General features: G+C 34.8%; 1 protein-coding gene across 4 annotated transcripts in view; it reads right to left on the reverse strand.

Moving 5' to 3' along the window:
• Positions 1 to 16,417, reverse strand: part of PFKP (phosphofructokinase, platelet) — a gene marked incomplete at its 5' end in the record, with an annotated part of 41,303 nt that overhangs the window by 16,697 nt on the left and 8,189 nt on the right. For all 4 annotated transcript variants that reach the window (XM_084260134.1, XM_084260133.1, XM_084260132.1 and 1 more), the window contains 12 exons: positions 105 to 251; positions 564 to 633; positions 1,240 to 1,304; positions 1,887 to 2,012; positions 2,372 to 2,464; positions 3,851 to 3,946; positions 4,332 to 4,440; positions 4,527 to 4,571; positions 4,874 to 5,039; positions 7,489 to 7,678; positions 9,612 to 9,689; positions 16,200 to 16,273. In XM_084260134.1, the coding sequence (XP_084116260.1) occupies positions 105 to 251; positions 564 to 633; positions 1,240 to 1,304; positions 1,887 to 2,012; positions 2,372 to 2,464; positions 3,851 to 3,946; positions 4,332 to 4,440; positions 4,527 to 4,571; positions 4,874 to 5,039; positions 7,489 to 7,678; positions 9,612 to 9,689; positions 16,200 to 16,273 (1,259 nt within the window). The remainder of the gene's footprint in view (positions 1 to 104; positions 252 to 563; positions 634 to 1,239; positions 1,305 to 1,886; positions 2,013 to 2,371; positions 2,465 to 3,850; positions 3,947 to 4,331; positions 4,441 to 4,526; positions 4,572 to 4,873; positions 5,040 to 7,488; positions 7,679 to 9,611; positions 9,690 to 16,199; positions 16,274 to 16,417) is intronic.

Consider the following 16,417-nt stretch of genomic DNA (forward strand, 5'->3'; position numbering starts at 1 on the left):
TTAGAAAATCAGTTCCCACAACTGCTATGACAGGACATACCTCCTAAGAACATAAGCAAAGGTGGTGGTGTGGGATGGGGTACATTCTGCTATGTAATACTGACCTTCCCTCTAGCAAAACCTTCAAATCCGTCAATGACAGCAAACATTTTGTGGCCTTCAGTTATGCCAACTCTCACTGCAGCCCTCACTGCAGCATTCATTCCAGCTGCAGGGGCACCGACATTTAACACTGCCACATTAAAATTACTCTGCAAGAGAAAAATAGTATTTAGTAAGGACTTAACACAAGGCATAACAGTAACTATTAGGACCAGAAACTATAGCAGTTGTGTCACCAAGACAGAACTGTCTAGCCCGATATTTTCTAGTTATAATGGTATTTCACTTTTCAAAATGTTATTGTTAGAATAAAATTATGTGCTGCAAGCTTCTCTCTGCCATCATAATATTGAATAATTTTATAAAATATCCTATGGTATAGGTTTGAAGAGAATATGAAGACAGGATGAAGGGGAGAGAAGAAGAGCAGACATACATTATGCAATCAAGAAACTACTTGCCTTCGGAAGCTCAGCATCTGGTTTTTTGTGTGACAGTAATTTATAGGTGTTAAGGTTGTTTTCAAAGCTCCTAAATAAATAAGATAAATAGTAAATTTGTCATCTGATAGTTATTTTAATTGAATTTTTCAGAAACTTTTAAAACCAGTTATATAATATTTGGACCAAAGGTACTACAGATGCAAAACATAATAAAAACTGGAAATGCAGTAACACTGTAAAATAATCCTGTAAGATAACGATTAGAAAATATAAAATAACTATAGTTAGCAAGTGAGTTTTATTGATTGGTGATATGACTTGAGACAGAAAATGTTCAACATTACCACTAGAAAAATACCAGCTAATACAAACAAACTCACAGGATTCACCTCAAAACAAAACAAAAATAGGGTTGCTACCAGTCAGCTCATACGACACAGGAGGTCTTGTCTTTGTGTCCAGTGATACCAGTATCAGTTACGGGCTCGACACAGTATTGAACTGGAGTTTTCTTTGCTTTGCATATTTTTATGCAGAAGATTTTCAATTATTCTATTTTAGCAGATCTTCTGTCTCCTCTATTATTTTCAAATACATAAAACCATTATTTAAATTTAAATGTGAAGTGTCAGCAAACCTCAAAGCAATTGAGCTTTTCTAGAGCAAATAAATTGATGTAAGTTTTTGGCCATACCTTCCACGAAGCCTCACAGCCTCAACAAATCTTCCCTCATCCATGGCTTTCTGGACTTCTTGAGTCTTGAAAAAACAAGTTGATTACTTGATATGTTTAAAAAACACAGCAAGTTGATTATTTAATACATTCCAGTAAACAGATCATTCTGGAATAGTTTTCCAAAGTGAAAAAAGAAATATTGACATTGAATTAATTTATGAGCTACCTCTTATGATAGCATAAATTACAGTGAACAGAAGAGCAAAGTAGAAGCAGACACCAAAGCCTTCCTAGGGAGAAAATAAATCAATTAATCTATTTTGCATTTTCGTTTTTCAGTTTAAGCTGAACAGTTTTAGTGCAGAAACCTCTTCACTGCGTATCATGTGTAAAGAGATGCAAGCATCTGAGTAATCTGTTGTAGCCATAAAGAGAGAAGCTCCGAGATGAATTTTAAATCAAATTTAAAAATATTTCTAGAGTGTTGGTAGTTCCCAAATAAGTATTAACACGTAGAGAACACACATGAAGTTCATTATTCTCAAATGTGGAAAATTGCCGCACTCTTTTCCGTCACTGTTTCAATGACAACAGACAATTACTGTACACAGTGATCTACTGCAGTTAATGAGTAACTACAGACTGGAATTTTTCCCAAAACTCACCATTTGCACACACTCCATCAAAGGCAGACGGACAGCCTGGTTACCAGACAGGGACACAACACAGGCAGGGGTAGCTGGAGTAGCTTCTAAAAGGGCAAGCACAGCTTCCACACCCATACGACTTGCCTGAAAATAGGTAAATCAACATTCAAGCACGCACTTAAATGCACAAGGCTTCCAACCACAGAAGTGGCCACAATTTCTTTGTAAATCAAGCTGAAACCAATTACTCCTTAGGTGAAAATGTGGCAGGCTGTTCAATACTCTTCAGTATGGACAATTTTTCTCACAGCTTTGCTTTTTTATCCTAATAGAAATTCCTTTAAGAAGTGTTTCATTACTCTGAATTTAAGCTATTCAGACATTTAATGTGAGATCACTGGTTTGCCAAGTTAATCAGGTACTAAACTACCCACCCCCAAATACATAATCAAAATGTATATGTACCATGTAGTGCCATGAGTATTTATTTTAGCTTCACTCACCAAAATTCTGTCAAAAGCTGATGGGGTTCCACCTCTTTGCACGTGACCCAGGATAGTTACTCGGGTGTCAAAACCGAGCCTCTGAACCACAAGCTGCAAAGAATTTCAAAATACAGTGGGTTTTATCATCATTATTAAACATATGCCTGTGTTAGCATTGCTTTGCTTTACATGATATTAGTATAATAAAATTCTACATATACTAAACATTAGTATGTCAATCATAATGAAAACACTACATAAATTAAACTGGTGTTTAGTTTATTCCTAACCAGGTTCCTAATCTAAAGGAACACTTTAGTTATTAATGGCAAAACTGTGGCTTAGATTGCAATACTTTAACTGCAGTTATAACAGCTTCATTACACAGTCCTCAGCCTTACAAAACCAGGTCTAAACATTATAATGAGAGTAGCTGAAAAGAAGTTCAGTGACTGTTTTATTCACTCCATGTTTCAAATATGTGCAAGACTGTATGTCCCAAACGATTCTGAGCAAAACTTTAGTGAAGCTAACTTTTAACCTTAAATGACAAGGCTTTTAAAACTTGCACTAAAAATTGTAATAACGAAACTACTTCACTCAAGTCAGACCTTCTTTCCATTACCTATATGTTACCTATCAAATCTAAAGTCACAGAAAGACATCATTCATTAATACATCTTCAGTGAGTACATAAGATTAGGAAAAAAATAATGGCGACCACACAGAAAAAAAAATAAAATTAGAAGTTATTTAGAAAATCTTTTATCCCTGGTATTTTTATTTTTTGAATGTTTCTACTGGCTGAAATCTGTAGTAAGCAAGAATGTTTCTTCCACACACGCATAATAGCTATCTGCTGTAAGTACACTTAACACCACTTGGTGCTAAATTTTCCTTTGTAAAAATGCAGCTCTGAAGTAAGAGTCAAAGATTACTCTCAAGCTGACAGCTATGGAAAACAGAACTTCACAGTCACACATAAACCCCAGGTAAAGACAAAGTGTCACAGTTCCTCCCTACCAATGACAATTTTTTAACTTCTTTTCTTAAGGGACCCTTCCCTGGAAAAGCAGAATAATTTCTGCTTAAGTGTTTTCTTAGCCTTAGACACTGGTGAAGTTTTTTGCAAAGCAACCATTCAGAAAAAAAGCGACAAGGTTTGTCCAAAGCAGACAGCATTATTTCACTGTGACACAGACCATTACTACAATTTTACAAGAAGCATAAAGTAAAATGGGGTTATAATTACTGATTTGAGTTTATTTCAGACTCTCTACCCATGATGTTTTGGGATGTTGTCTTATTTTACAAGGCGAAAAGGTTCCAACTAGCAGCTATTGAAATAATTCCCCCTCAAGAGGGTCACGGACTCAGATAATAAAGCAAAAATATAAAATAGAACCAACAAGCAGTGATATGAGCTACTTTACATAAATATTTACTTTACAGAAATGTTGTTTCTAGTAACAAGTACATATGGATGTTGACACTTACATCCTTAACCTTCTCTGAAGTTATAGGTTTGTTGTGGCAATCAATAGCTCCTTCAGCTACAATAATAATATTCAGTCTTTTCTTTCGTGCACGATTCTATAATAAAAATAAAAGGAGATTCATATAATAAAAAACCTGAAAGGAATTTACAGTATCAGTTCCTACATATTAAGCTGCTAGGATCTGGGGAATCAGAGTTCACACACACATTACCTTCATATAGGCTTTTTCACTGATGAAGTTAAATGTCTTAAATTAAGGAATAAAGGAAATAAAGAAAAAGTGTGAACACTGCTTATATAGGAATAGTTTTATGTAACCCCTAGACTAGGTCAAAACAACTGCAGAATGCAGGCAAATAACTGTTTATGGTCAAATACTGCTATCTGTAGCACCAGAAGCAAAAATTTGCTGAAAGTCCTGATTACACGTTTAAATTGCTTGTTTTCAAATGAATATCCCAAACACAGTAATACATTACCTCTGAAAGCTTAACACACATTGAATCTTCCCATCCTTCTTCTGGTGGGTATTCAGGAATAAATACCCAATCTGCACCACAGGCTAAGGCACTAACAAGAGCTAGATACCTAATAAACATAAAAGAATGATTAGACATTCATGGTTCACATTTCTTTATCTTTCACAATTATATACCGCTGAAGATAATACATACCCACAGTGTCTCCCCATAACCTCCAGAACGAAGGTCCTCTGATGACTGTAAAAGTAAGAAAACAAATTAACTATAATACTGTAACTCAAAAATTCACCCCAAATGAAAAAAATAAATCTGAGAATCTTGAAAGATACAGTGAAAAAGTTTTTTCCCCACTCTAGAATTACTATAAATAGCAGTTAACCTGATTTCTATTTAACATTAACTTAAATTCTCCACTATTGTATGGCAATAGGAAATTTAAGATTTGAAGCATTATCAACTGTATTATAGAATCACATAATCATGGAATGGTTTTGGTTGGAAGGGACCTTAAAGATCTTTCTGTAATATGCAGAATTTACCTTTGAGCAGTGGTCATGATGGCATCCACAACCTCAATGATCCTGTGCAAGGCTGAGTCAGTACCTATGGTCATATCAGTGCCACAGAAGTCATTGTCTATAGATCCAACCATTCCCACAATGTTAAGGTAAGCATATTTCTTAACAGCCTCCTCATCAATCTTTCCTGTAAAGAATATCCAGAGAAAAGAGTTGTAACTTGCTGGGTTTTCTAAAAAATATTTTAGACACATTGCTTGGGTGCTTCACATTTGTAAATTAAACATATAAAAATTTAAATGATGTTTAGGTATTTTAAGTAAAAAGGTTAGTCAAAACTACAAACAAAACCAATCACACAACCAAACAAAAGAATCCTGCATAGAACTCCTTACAGTAAAGTAGGAAATGAGAGCTTTTCAGTCCATTTCAGTGTTAACAGATTATCACATTTTGTAACCAACCTTAAAATTGATGGTTTGGACTTCTATAATAGCATCTGGATTGTAGTTCCAGTGTATGACATACAATGACAAAGCAAAAGGATGCAAACTGGATGTGATTCTGGGCATATGCAAACAATCAAAAACCAGCCTTAAACTTTTGAAGGCAACACTGAAAGGCTCTGATTTCATGATTAATAAGCAGATAGAATGTTAAAGCTGCCATTCTTAGTTTTAGTCTGTGTTTCCCAAGATAAAGGTGAAAATGCTGAATCATTCAGAATTCTAAAGAATCCCAAGTGCTTTCATCCTTAAGTGCTTAAAGCTACCTTAGTATCTGTGGACGCAATATTTGTAAATATAATGCCAAAGTTTTAATATGGGATTGATTACCTATGTATCTGTGTGATTAATGTCTATATTAGAGAAAACAGTAGAAAACATAATGAAAATATAACTAATGTCCATGAAGACAAATACAACATTCTGACGAACCACCAAAATGTTTTCTATGAAATGTATACTGTGCATTACAAACCTTTTCTAGACTTCCAAAGGTGACTTAATAATCACATGAAAAAAGGATATATGGTTGACATATTTTACTTAAGATTTCCAAAAAGCCATTTTCAAGGTCTGTCCTCTAAAGATTTTGAGGAAACTAAGCAACCACAGCGTAAGAAAGAAGGCTTTTGCATAGAATAAATAATGTGAAACAGAGGGTAAAAACAAAACAGAGGGCAGTAGTCAATGCAAGTCCCTGTATCTGAGGAAAGTAACCAATCGAGCTCTACAGGGATCTGTGATGTTCAACATGCTCAGAAGTAACCTAGAAAAGGGAATGAGCAGCAAAGTTGGGTTTCAAAGGTGTGGAGTATCTAAGAAGAAATGAAGATGACTAGCAAGACAGTGGGCAGTAATGTATCAGATGGAATTCACTGTAGATAAATGTAAACTAATGCCCATGAAAAATGTACCCTAATATTACAAACAAAATAGTGCTATTTTCAGCATAATAATGCTGTTTTCATTACTAAATGAGCCTCAGTTCTCAAAAGCAATAAAAAAAAATTAGAAAATATTAGGAAAAGAACAGAGAACAAATCAAAGTTCATTATACTACTGTGTAGATCCATGGTTTGCCCTCATCTTGAATACTGGGTGCAGTTGTGGTCCTTCCCACCTCAAAAAAGGCATGGTAGAACTGGAAAAGGTTCAGAGAAGGGCAAAGATGATCAAAAGTATAGAACTTACATATAAGGAACAACTAAGCAAACTAGGACTCTTCCATCTAGAAAAACAGATGATGAAGGGAAAATAAGACAGCTGTAAAATTTCGAGTGACATGCAGAGAGAAGCAGGATTGATCATTCCGTTTGTTATAATGCAAAAAAATTACAAGCCATCAAATGAAACTAGAAGCCAGCAGGATCAAAATAAACACAGGATTCTCACAATCTTCATCATTCAGTGAAGCTGTGTAACTCCTTGCTATACTGTTTTCAGTAAAAATCTGTATGCTTTCAAGGTGAATGTATACATTCATGAGAGGAATCCATTAAGGACTGCTAACTGCACCTGGTTCAGGAAATCCTGAAGACAGAAATGGACGGAACCTATCAGATTACTTACGTATAATGAATAACAAAGCATCCACACAGCATAATTATTTAGGCTTGTTCTGTTCTTTTATTCTTCCCTAGATGTTCTCTTGGATGTTATCAAAGACAACTACTTGGCTGGATGCACTTCTAGCAACAGCCACTTAAAAGCTCTGATGTTAAACAAAAAGTGACATACAGGCAGGAAAGCATCACAGTTTAATGACAACCAAATGTGTAGCTTCTTGTAAGAAAGAAATTACAATCTCAGTTTGGATTTGAGGACAATGGGCTTTTCAAGCAGAAGGTTCAGGCCCTGAATATCATTCATAACTGGGAGGAGGGATGGGAAACCACACAGACAGTTGGCCAGTAACTTATTTGGCAATTTTGAATATTAATGGTATATAAGGGAGGATGTACAGAAATCAAAAAACTGTAACTTTATGAGGAACTGAGTTCCTAGAATGCATCCCTGTGATTTTTTAACTTAATAAGTATCCTCGGGATAAAGTTTTTGTATGTATAGTAAGGGTACATAACTTCCCTGGATACCGGACTAGAAGTCTAAAGGGTCTATACCCAAACTCACCTTTCTGTGCCAGTTCTTCTAGAAGTCCACTCCACTCTTCACGGAACAAATTGGCACCAGTTAAGCTGCCATCTCCACCAATCACACAAAGATTAGTGATTCCTCTCTGAACCAAGTTGTAGGCTGCCTGCAGGCGGCCCTCCCGGGTACGAAAGGATTTGCAGCGTGCACTGCCAATAACTGTACCTCCCTAAAAAAGGAAGGAGACTTTTAAATTTATAATCCAGTATTTTACCGTATTTTTTTTAAGATGGTTTAACGATTAATAGGTTTTTGGGGTTTTGGTTTTGTTTGTTTTTGTTTTTTTTTTTTAAGTCTCCATTGCTATTTTTGTGGTGAGAAAAATGTAATTAAAAACAAGGAATTATTAGACTTATGAGAAATTATGTTCACAAGAGTAGACATGTGCACCAAGGAAAAATGCTCAAAAATTACTGATAAAGAGTTACTTTTGAAGAAAATGTTAAAATATTTGGTATTAATGTCAGTAGCATTCCAATTAATTACCTAATTATTACTTACATGTGATGACATAGTAAATTATTTTCAAAAAAGTCTGAAGTGCCCCGCCATGGAAAACTGCAGCAACATGCTTAAAACAAATTATTACAAATGTTCTGTGTTTATGTAGTTCGCTCAAGCCAATTTTTTTTCCTTATTTATTGTCATGTCAAAAAGTAAAACAAGATTGCAAAACCATTTTTTTTTTTCTGCAAACAAACTGACAGGTGATTACCTCACACTTACCAAACTTATCCTTCACTTTAACTTACAGTAAATCAGTCACAACAATCTAAATTTAAGTTCAAATCTGTAGAGGATGTACTGATATGATTTGGCCTATCAGTAGATATTTTGGCTCTCATGCCAGTTCTAGGCACTGTTATACCTTCTACGATACAATACACAACAGCTGTTAGCTGAAAGGAAAAAAAAAGTGGAATAGAAGCAGTTCAGATTTCTCCACAGAAAAGTATACACATGAAAATGTCCTAAAAATAACAATCAGGACTAAAAAACATATCCAAACTCGGTATTTTCATACATAAACATAATGGAAAGAGACTATGTATTTGAAACAAAGTACTACAATTTCTTCCTATGAAAGAGAAATATAGGTTGAGCTGAAAAAACTTTTATCAAAACAACTAAACACATTCTTTAAGACTCATCCTCAGCTTCACTGCTGGTCTGCTGAATTCCCAGCAATCAGGCTCAGAAAGGTGTTAATGCTTATAGCATGCATGCTACACACATGGGTGAGATGTCTACATCCTGCTCCTATTTATAATCCCATAGTCCTGTGTGGCTTGGCCATGACATCTCAATTTTCTCTTAAACATCAGATTATAGATACTACAAAATAGTCACAGGATTAAAAAACAAAACAAAAAAAAAACCCAAACCCAAACATATGTGGACAAAATATCTTACAGTAAATCAGGATATTTGTTTGTTTAACATATATACTAGTTTTCTTTACTGACTGCTTCATATTTATTGTATTAGCTTTACAGAAAGCTACAAAGAAACCCACGCTTCACCTGAAGGTAGTTTTCAGAAAGCTTGTCAAGCAGTAAGGCCTCTTCGCCAAACATAGCATCTGCTCTGGAAGAGGTAACTCACTGTGCAGAGGAAAAGCCTAAGATGATCCAAATGGCCACCTTGCAGAATTGTTGTAATATAAAGTCACTGGTATTATCTGAGCTCTGATTGTACTGTAATTGCACCCACTACTGTAATTCTGAATCCACCTCCACAGAAATCCAACAGGGTTTTTCCAAAGAGAACACTTTCCTTATAATGCATGGTAGTTTCCTATTTTTGCCCTATAATGTCTTTTTTATTAAACATAGGCTTCAGGTGGCCTGTAATGTTGAAGACCTAGGACAACATTTTTCAAGATAATTTCTGTGCACCAGACATAAGATCAGACGAAGACCTTTAGAAAGTGTTAAGCATCCATATTGTAGAAATCAGGCTCTGCTAGAAGTGGCCTGTGCTGGTCACTCAGTCATCACAATTTGACTCCATTATTATAGGGGTTGCCTGGATCTAGAATTTTGGTTCCCCGTTTGTTAAAAGAGACAGTTTGGGTCCCACCCGCACTCCCTAACACTTACCACTTGCAGAATACTTGAAACACTTTCCCATGAAACTTCTACAATATTATCACCTCCATCAACCATTCCCTGGTAACCCTGAAAGAGAAACAGTATTTCAGAAGTCTAACTTGAAAACCTATGCAGTATTTCCACTGCAGTAATACTCACCTTGTGTATTTTAATGCAACTTTAAGTGACTAAAAATGCTGAATTAAAAAAACACCTCAACAAAAAAGAAGCAACATTCAAGCAGTTATCACACTGCAGGGGTGGGAAGCCAAACAAACTCTCTTCCTAAAAGGTCAATTCCAAACACCATTTCAAGATAAAGTAATGTTTTACACAGATTACAGAGTTGATAAACTACAATGACAATGCATATTTCCTTTTCTAGGAAAAAATATTCAGTTACTTTCTAAAAACTGCTAAGATGTAAGAATTCTGAAATGCATTATAAAACGTGCTTCCTAAAAACACCACCTCAGCCTGAAGTCACAATCTTCAAAAAAGATCTCTGCAACACTTTGCACACTTTTTTCCCCATGGTAGGTGTAAGATAAAGAAAATAAAGGGCAACAACAAAAAATTTTCATAAAGGATGAAGAAATCATTTCAGATAATCTTTATTCTTTTTTGAAGGCAGTTAACACAGTAAACAGATGAAAAATTTAGTAGAAAAATACAACTTTTAATGATGGATTTAAGAAACACTTAGTATCTTAATCTCAAACGTCTTCAGAAACCTATGTATACAGAAAGAACTACACGTAGTTGAAGGAAGCAAAACTATATCCAGGCAGCATCTGAAGGGCTTTGTTATGTCTGGCCTCATTAACTCTCTGCATAGCAGAAAGACAGTGACAATTATGGGTTCTTTTCCCTTAGGTGTTATTTGTGAACAATGATTGAAGTCAAAAGAAAAAAAAAAAAAAAGAAAATACAGCAAAGTTCTAACCTGGAAAAACTGACAGAGACACCAGAATAAAACTGGAGTTACCACTCAACTTTTTGACATTTATTTAACTCCAAAGGGGAAAAACACATTTTACGTTAAAGACAGCAAATAAAAAAACCACTCAGCAGAAATAAACATGACCATGTTTATGTCTCCGTTTTTAGGCTTTGTGTACTTAGGGATAATCATGCTGAGGAACAAATAGTTAAACTTTCTATTGCATGCAGTTCTTGCAAGATTGTATGTATTTAGCTTTAGGGTTCTCAATAATAAATTAAGTGGAACTAAAAATAGAAGAGATCCAGACTATATGTCGGTTTTATCCAGTAAGCATTAAGTTGGAAATGCATTAAACCTACACTGACTTACACTTATAAAGCCATATATATTATAGGAATACTATACCATACTTGGAGTTGCCCTCTAACTTGTTAGGATAAGAACACAAAGAAAACTTGGACTCGAGTTACTCAAATTAAGCTTTTCCAGTACAGATTCCAAGGGAAAAATGTAAAAGTTCCTGCTCAGTGTGACTTGATTAATGAATTTACATATAAGATGATAAAATAATGGTAAAGAAACAGCTAGCTGGAAAACAGCCTAATATCTTTACAGTCTTTTACACTCTACAGATACCTTTATTATGCATCTAATGCATACACATAATGACTTTAAGACATTATTTGCAAAATTCCTTCAAAATCAGAGCAAGTCTGAAAAGAAATGACTTTCAAAACCCTCCTGGATGTGTTCCTGTGTGACATGCTCTACATAAACCTGCTTGGCAGGGGGGCTGGACTATATGATGTCTAGAAGTCCCTTTCCAATCCCGACAGTTCTATGATTCTGTGTGATTCTACACACCAACTTAAAAAAAAAACCCTCAGATAAAGTACAAAGATCTTAAGGCAGAAATATTCCAGAGCTTGATGAACACTAATAGATTATTAAGGTCACTTATTACAAGTTTGCTTGTTTTCTGTTTTTCAAGCAAAGCACTCAATGCTCCTTGTATCACTCAGTAATGGATTGAAAGCATTTCCTACTGGCAACTGCAGCGACACAAGGATTCATAGTGCAATGTTGTATCCTAACTCAGTTTCTAACACTGACCATAGTAAACCACACTACATGCTGACAAAAACACATATATAGTTCACGTTTACTCCAATCATTCACTTTTCATTTTCACTTGAGAGGAAGAATAAGGCAAGCTGTTTCAAGAAAATATTATATACAGTAAATACATACATAATTATATACACTGTGACTCTCAGATGACTATTCTCAGTTTCTATTTTATTAACAAATCTAAAATACAGAAAAGTAAATTGAGAAACTAATATTTGAAATTCTAAGATTTGAATCTTTACAGCTAGGCTAAGGATGAGCTATGTATGACAGATTCCTGCATCACGTATCTTTAAAGTAGACAGACCCACACATTCTGAGCAGGAGTCCACATCCACATTGTTTCTACGTTCTCTGTGTAGACAAGTGCCAACAGAGCCTGTATTAACAATTTCTCCCACAACAAGGTAAGTGACAGGGAGCTTTTAGAACAGGCCTGATCCATTTTAGCTGTTAGGCTAGCTTTTTCTAACTCGGTGCCGCTTGCCAAGCAGTTTATGTAAACTAGCTCTGAACAACAGAACTAGAATTTCCACACTGTTCTTCAGTAACAGTAAGAGATCCAATAGCCGTAGAATTAAAACAACTTTCTAAGAAAAGCTGTAAGGAAAGAAATAAGACTTACTATAATCAAAGTATTAATAATGATAATGATTTCCATTTATCACTGATGCTAACTTGGGGACTGGGCAATCCATTATAAAGGTGGAATTTAATTTGAAATATTTTATCAAATAGTTCAACACTTTTACAATTGTCTGATTACTGAAAAGTATTGGCAGATGCAAATACAGACATGTCAATGTACTTCTTTTTTTAAATAATCTTACTTAGATTCTAGAAGTATGAGCTTGAGTACTAAAACACTAAACCTATGAGGCAAGTATTGAAAGAAAAGCATAGGTGTCCAAATACAGCAAGCACTGCACTTGAAGACCATTTCATGATTATTCCTTCCTCTACCTAGAATCTGATTATTCAAAGATGAACAAAAGGAAGTCTCTGTGCATCATATGTCCACAGGGTACATACATACACACTGTAACTCCTGGAGAGAGAGGCAGAGACATCAAACCTTACTTCCAGCCTTAAATCTACAAACAGCTTTTGAAAAAGAACAAGCCATCTTTTGGTATGATACATGCGAGACATTTGGGGCTTTAAGAGTTTCTTTAAGTTTACTCACTGAGCTTTTTTAGCTATTGCTCAACAACATAAAATATCATCGTCACTGAGTGCACAAACCACCACATAAAAGACATGACGTTTTTCCTCACAGAAATCCATGACTGCCGTACCATTGCATTTCCAAAGCTGGCCTCTTGAGAAAAAGATTCTTAATCAAGATGAAGAATCTAAAAGTTCCATAGCTTAGTAGTAAGAGCACGCATCCACTGGGAACTATGTGCTTCAATCCTGGAAAAAGGGCAGGTTATTTGTATTGTATTATATTTAAGACCTCAGGTTTTAATATGAATTGCCATAAATGAGAGGCATCACTTTTTTTTCTCCTCATTCTCACTTTAAAAAAACAAAACAAAACAAAACCAACTTAAATCACTGCTGTTTAGCGGGGGAGAAAAAAATTAAAATAGCCTCCTAGCACAGCCTGGTACTTTTACGTAAGTGAAACAGGTCCACAGGTATACAGATTTTAATTCTGACTGAAGGAGATTTGAGGAATAATGTAATGCAAGTCAGGGAGGGTGACTACGGACTGTTTATGTAATAAAGTCAAATACTAAAAGATGCTAACATGAGTAAAATACGAGCCTAGGGCAACTGTATAGAGCAAATACTGTTTCCACAAGTTAATAACAAAATAATTCATTGGCATTAGCACATTTGAATACGACACAAGTTTGGTTGGTTGGTTTTTAAATTGTATCATTATAAAATTGGGGGGGGTTACATAAACTATATAAATTAGACATAAATATTACCAAGTATATTTTTTATATAAACTATTTTATTGCTTTTAATTTTCACATGATTTGTAGTGTTGGGTTTTTTCCCTTTTGAGAATCAAAATATGTTCAAATAGCCTCTGAATACCTGTTTCTTCATTAGGGCTTTGGTAAACCCAACTTATGAAAAGGCTAGAATGTTACTTCTATATAGTTCGTTGCCAATTGTATTTATCTTGGAAATATCTCTCTCATCACAAAACGAAGAAAAATGGAGTTAGGAAACACAAGGAAAATGGAGTTATTGTTTTACTTTTAGTATGGAGCTAGATTTGGACACAACTGTAGAAGACAGATGGGTTTACAAACAAAAAAAAAGTGCTTGTGAGAGAGAAAAGTTACAGGAGGAAAAGAGCATGACAACTAGAGCAAAGTAGGCTTGCAAATGCTGAGACCTTTACCTCCATTTTTGGCTCCAAATAAAAAACGTTTTTCACCTTTCAGGGGTTGCCAATTCAGGCTTTTTCTTCACTTTTTGAGAGTAACTTCAATATAAGCATTACTTTACCTCTACATATGCGTGTCCAGTTAATGTAGGCTAAAAATACAGTATCCTCATTGCTTAACACATTGAAGACTGCATTTGCTAAACTGTAATTTAGAAAGACCTTATTAAAAGTATTTGATCAAATAACTTCATATCTATACAAAAATACACCTCCTCTGTATACACCATGCAAAGGATTGTACTGGAGATCATTAGTGACAAAGTCTTATCCTACGATTTTTAACTTCCATTACATTTGTCACCTCCACTTGTTTCCTATTTTGTGCTGAATTCAATAGCTTCATTTCAAAGCTTGCAGTACTGTTTCTCTGAAGTACTGTTGTGCATTATGAACAAAAACTGACTTCATATGTTAATTAACACAGAGAGGAAAAAAGTTTAGCATTCAGTACCAGCTGAATAGACCAATGTAGAAGCAAACATCTCTTTCAGATCTACTTCCCATACTTACACTAAGAGGTACATTTTTCTCCCAACTATGTGATTACAATGAACATAGAACAGCAATATAGAAGGGAAACTCAAAGCTCCAACACTGACTCACACTGGCAAGCTCTAGCAATTAACAGAGAAACAGGATAACTAGCATAACACAATTAAGCTAAGTTCAGAAAAACGGAAATACCCAAATTTCTTTGGAAGTTTATTGCTGAATACATTCATTGATGCAAAACAGTATTTTAGAAGGTGAAAAAGTAAACATACTGTGAAATGAACTAGAAAGATCGTAATTCTTAAGTTAAACAATTTTAAAAAACATAAACCCCCCACATTCTGTCCTTTAAAGATAGTCAAAACGCCCTCCTTTCCACAAAAGTATCTGACCCATTTCAGCAAGCCTGCAAAACAGCTGAACTCTGAAGGAATTCTAGAGATTCGCCATGTAATTAGCACACACTAATTATTCAGAGCTACTTGCTGTAGCACCGTAGTACAAAAGAATTTTGGAGCACAGTGCTCTGCTTATTTGCATTTCAATATACTCCGAATCTCTTTGGTAAATGAACTATAGGAAGAAGTAGACAAAGAAAGAAAATGGATAAATAGCTACCTTTTAAAGCTAAATTGTGCATTTTGCAAAGGCAAAAATAAAATCAAAGTACTTTCCTATCACTTCTATGAATTCTAGTACTCCATGGAATATTGCCTACCAAGTTTTGCCTCATATGAAAGCTTTATTTATTATGATTTGTAATCACCTCAAACTTTTTAGGAGTTGTACAACAATTCCTGTGTGAAGAGAATGACTTCTTGCTCAGTGTATTTACTGTGTAGTTCAATTTTCAAATTTTATAAAAACTGAAAGTGTGATTCATGTGGAAGTCTAACTATAACTTAGTCTTCCAATAAGACAATAAACTTGTACCATCTTTTTCATATAAAATAATTGTTACAGACATTAACAATCTTCATGTCCAAGCACTCAGAAGGTTTAATTACAAAATTCTGATGTCTGGACATCATGATGGCACGGTTTTTTTGGTGGGGTATTTTTTGATTGTTGACTAGAGTTTTTTCAGTTAGAACTCTCTATCTGTAAACCAGGAAAGATGGCAACAGCCTGACAGTGCTTTTGAATAAAAGCCAAGATCTGTGAAATGAGGGATATGGCACAGCCTTACTGTACCCAAGGAAAATGGACCAGGGAAAAGCCTGGGGGGGGTAAGAATTAGTAGTTCAACTAGGTTTGGGAAGGTATTTATACAACACAGTATTTCGAGCCAAACACCTAACAAGTACACAAACACACAGCTCAATGCTAGGTGAAAACTATCTCTGGTTTTCTCATTATTTTCAGCTTCTGGTGGTACATAATTAATTCTATACACCTAAATTACATTAAAATTAATTATTTTTAGCATATACCTTGTAAAAGAACTTTCCACATGGAAGTAAAAAAACCCGAGACACACAAAAAATTGATATAATGAAAGGAAATGATATCTACAATGTTAAAATTTCTACTATTCACTCATCATGAGATTTCCACAAAAGCTCACATATAGTCAGAAGACAAATGTAGAATGAATAAAACAAAAACTAACCTCATAAACAAAATACACTTTGGCTTTTACATAGATTCCCATGCGTACTACTGCACGGACAGCAGCGTTCATACCTGGGAAGAAAAAGCAAAATCACATTGTTACAGGTTATCTAGTATTTTGTGTACACTATGAATTGTCAGTCTTAAAAAAAACACAACAAACCAACAAAAAAACATTAATTCCTAAAGAAAGACAAGGATCAGCATCTATTAAAA

This window comes from Gallinula chloropus (assembly GCF_964237585.1).
Source record: "Gallinula chloropus genome assembly, chromosome: 2".
In the NCBI taxonomy this organism is placed as follows: domain Eukaryota; kingdom Metazoa; phylum Chordata; class Aves; order Gruiformes; family Rallidae; genus Gallinula; species Gallinula chloropus.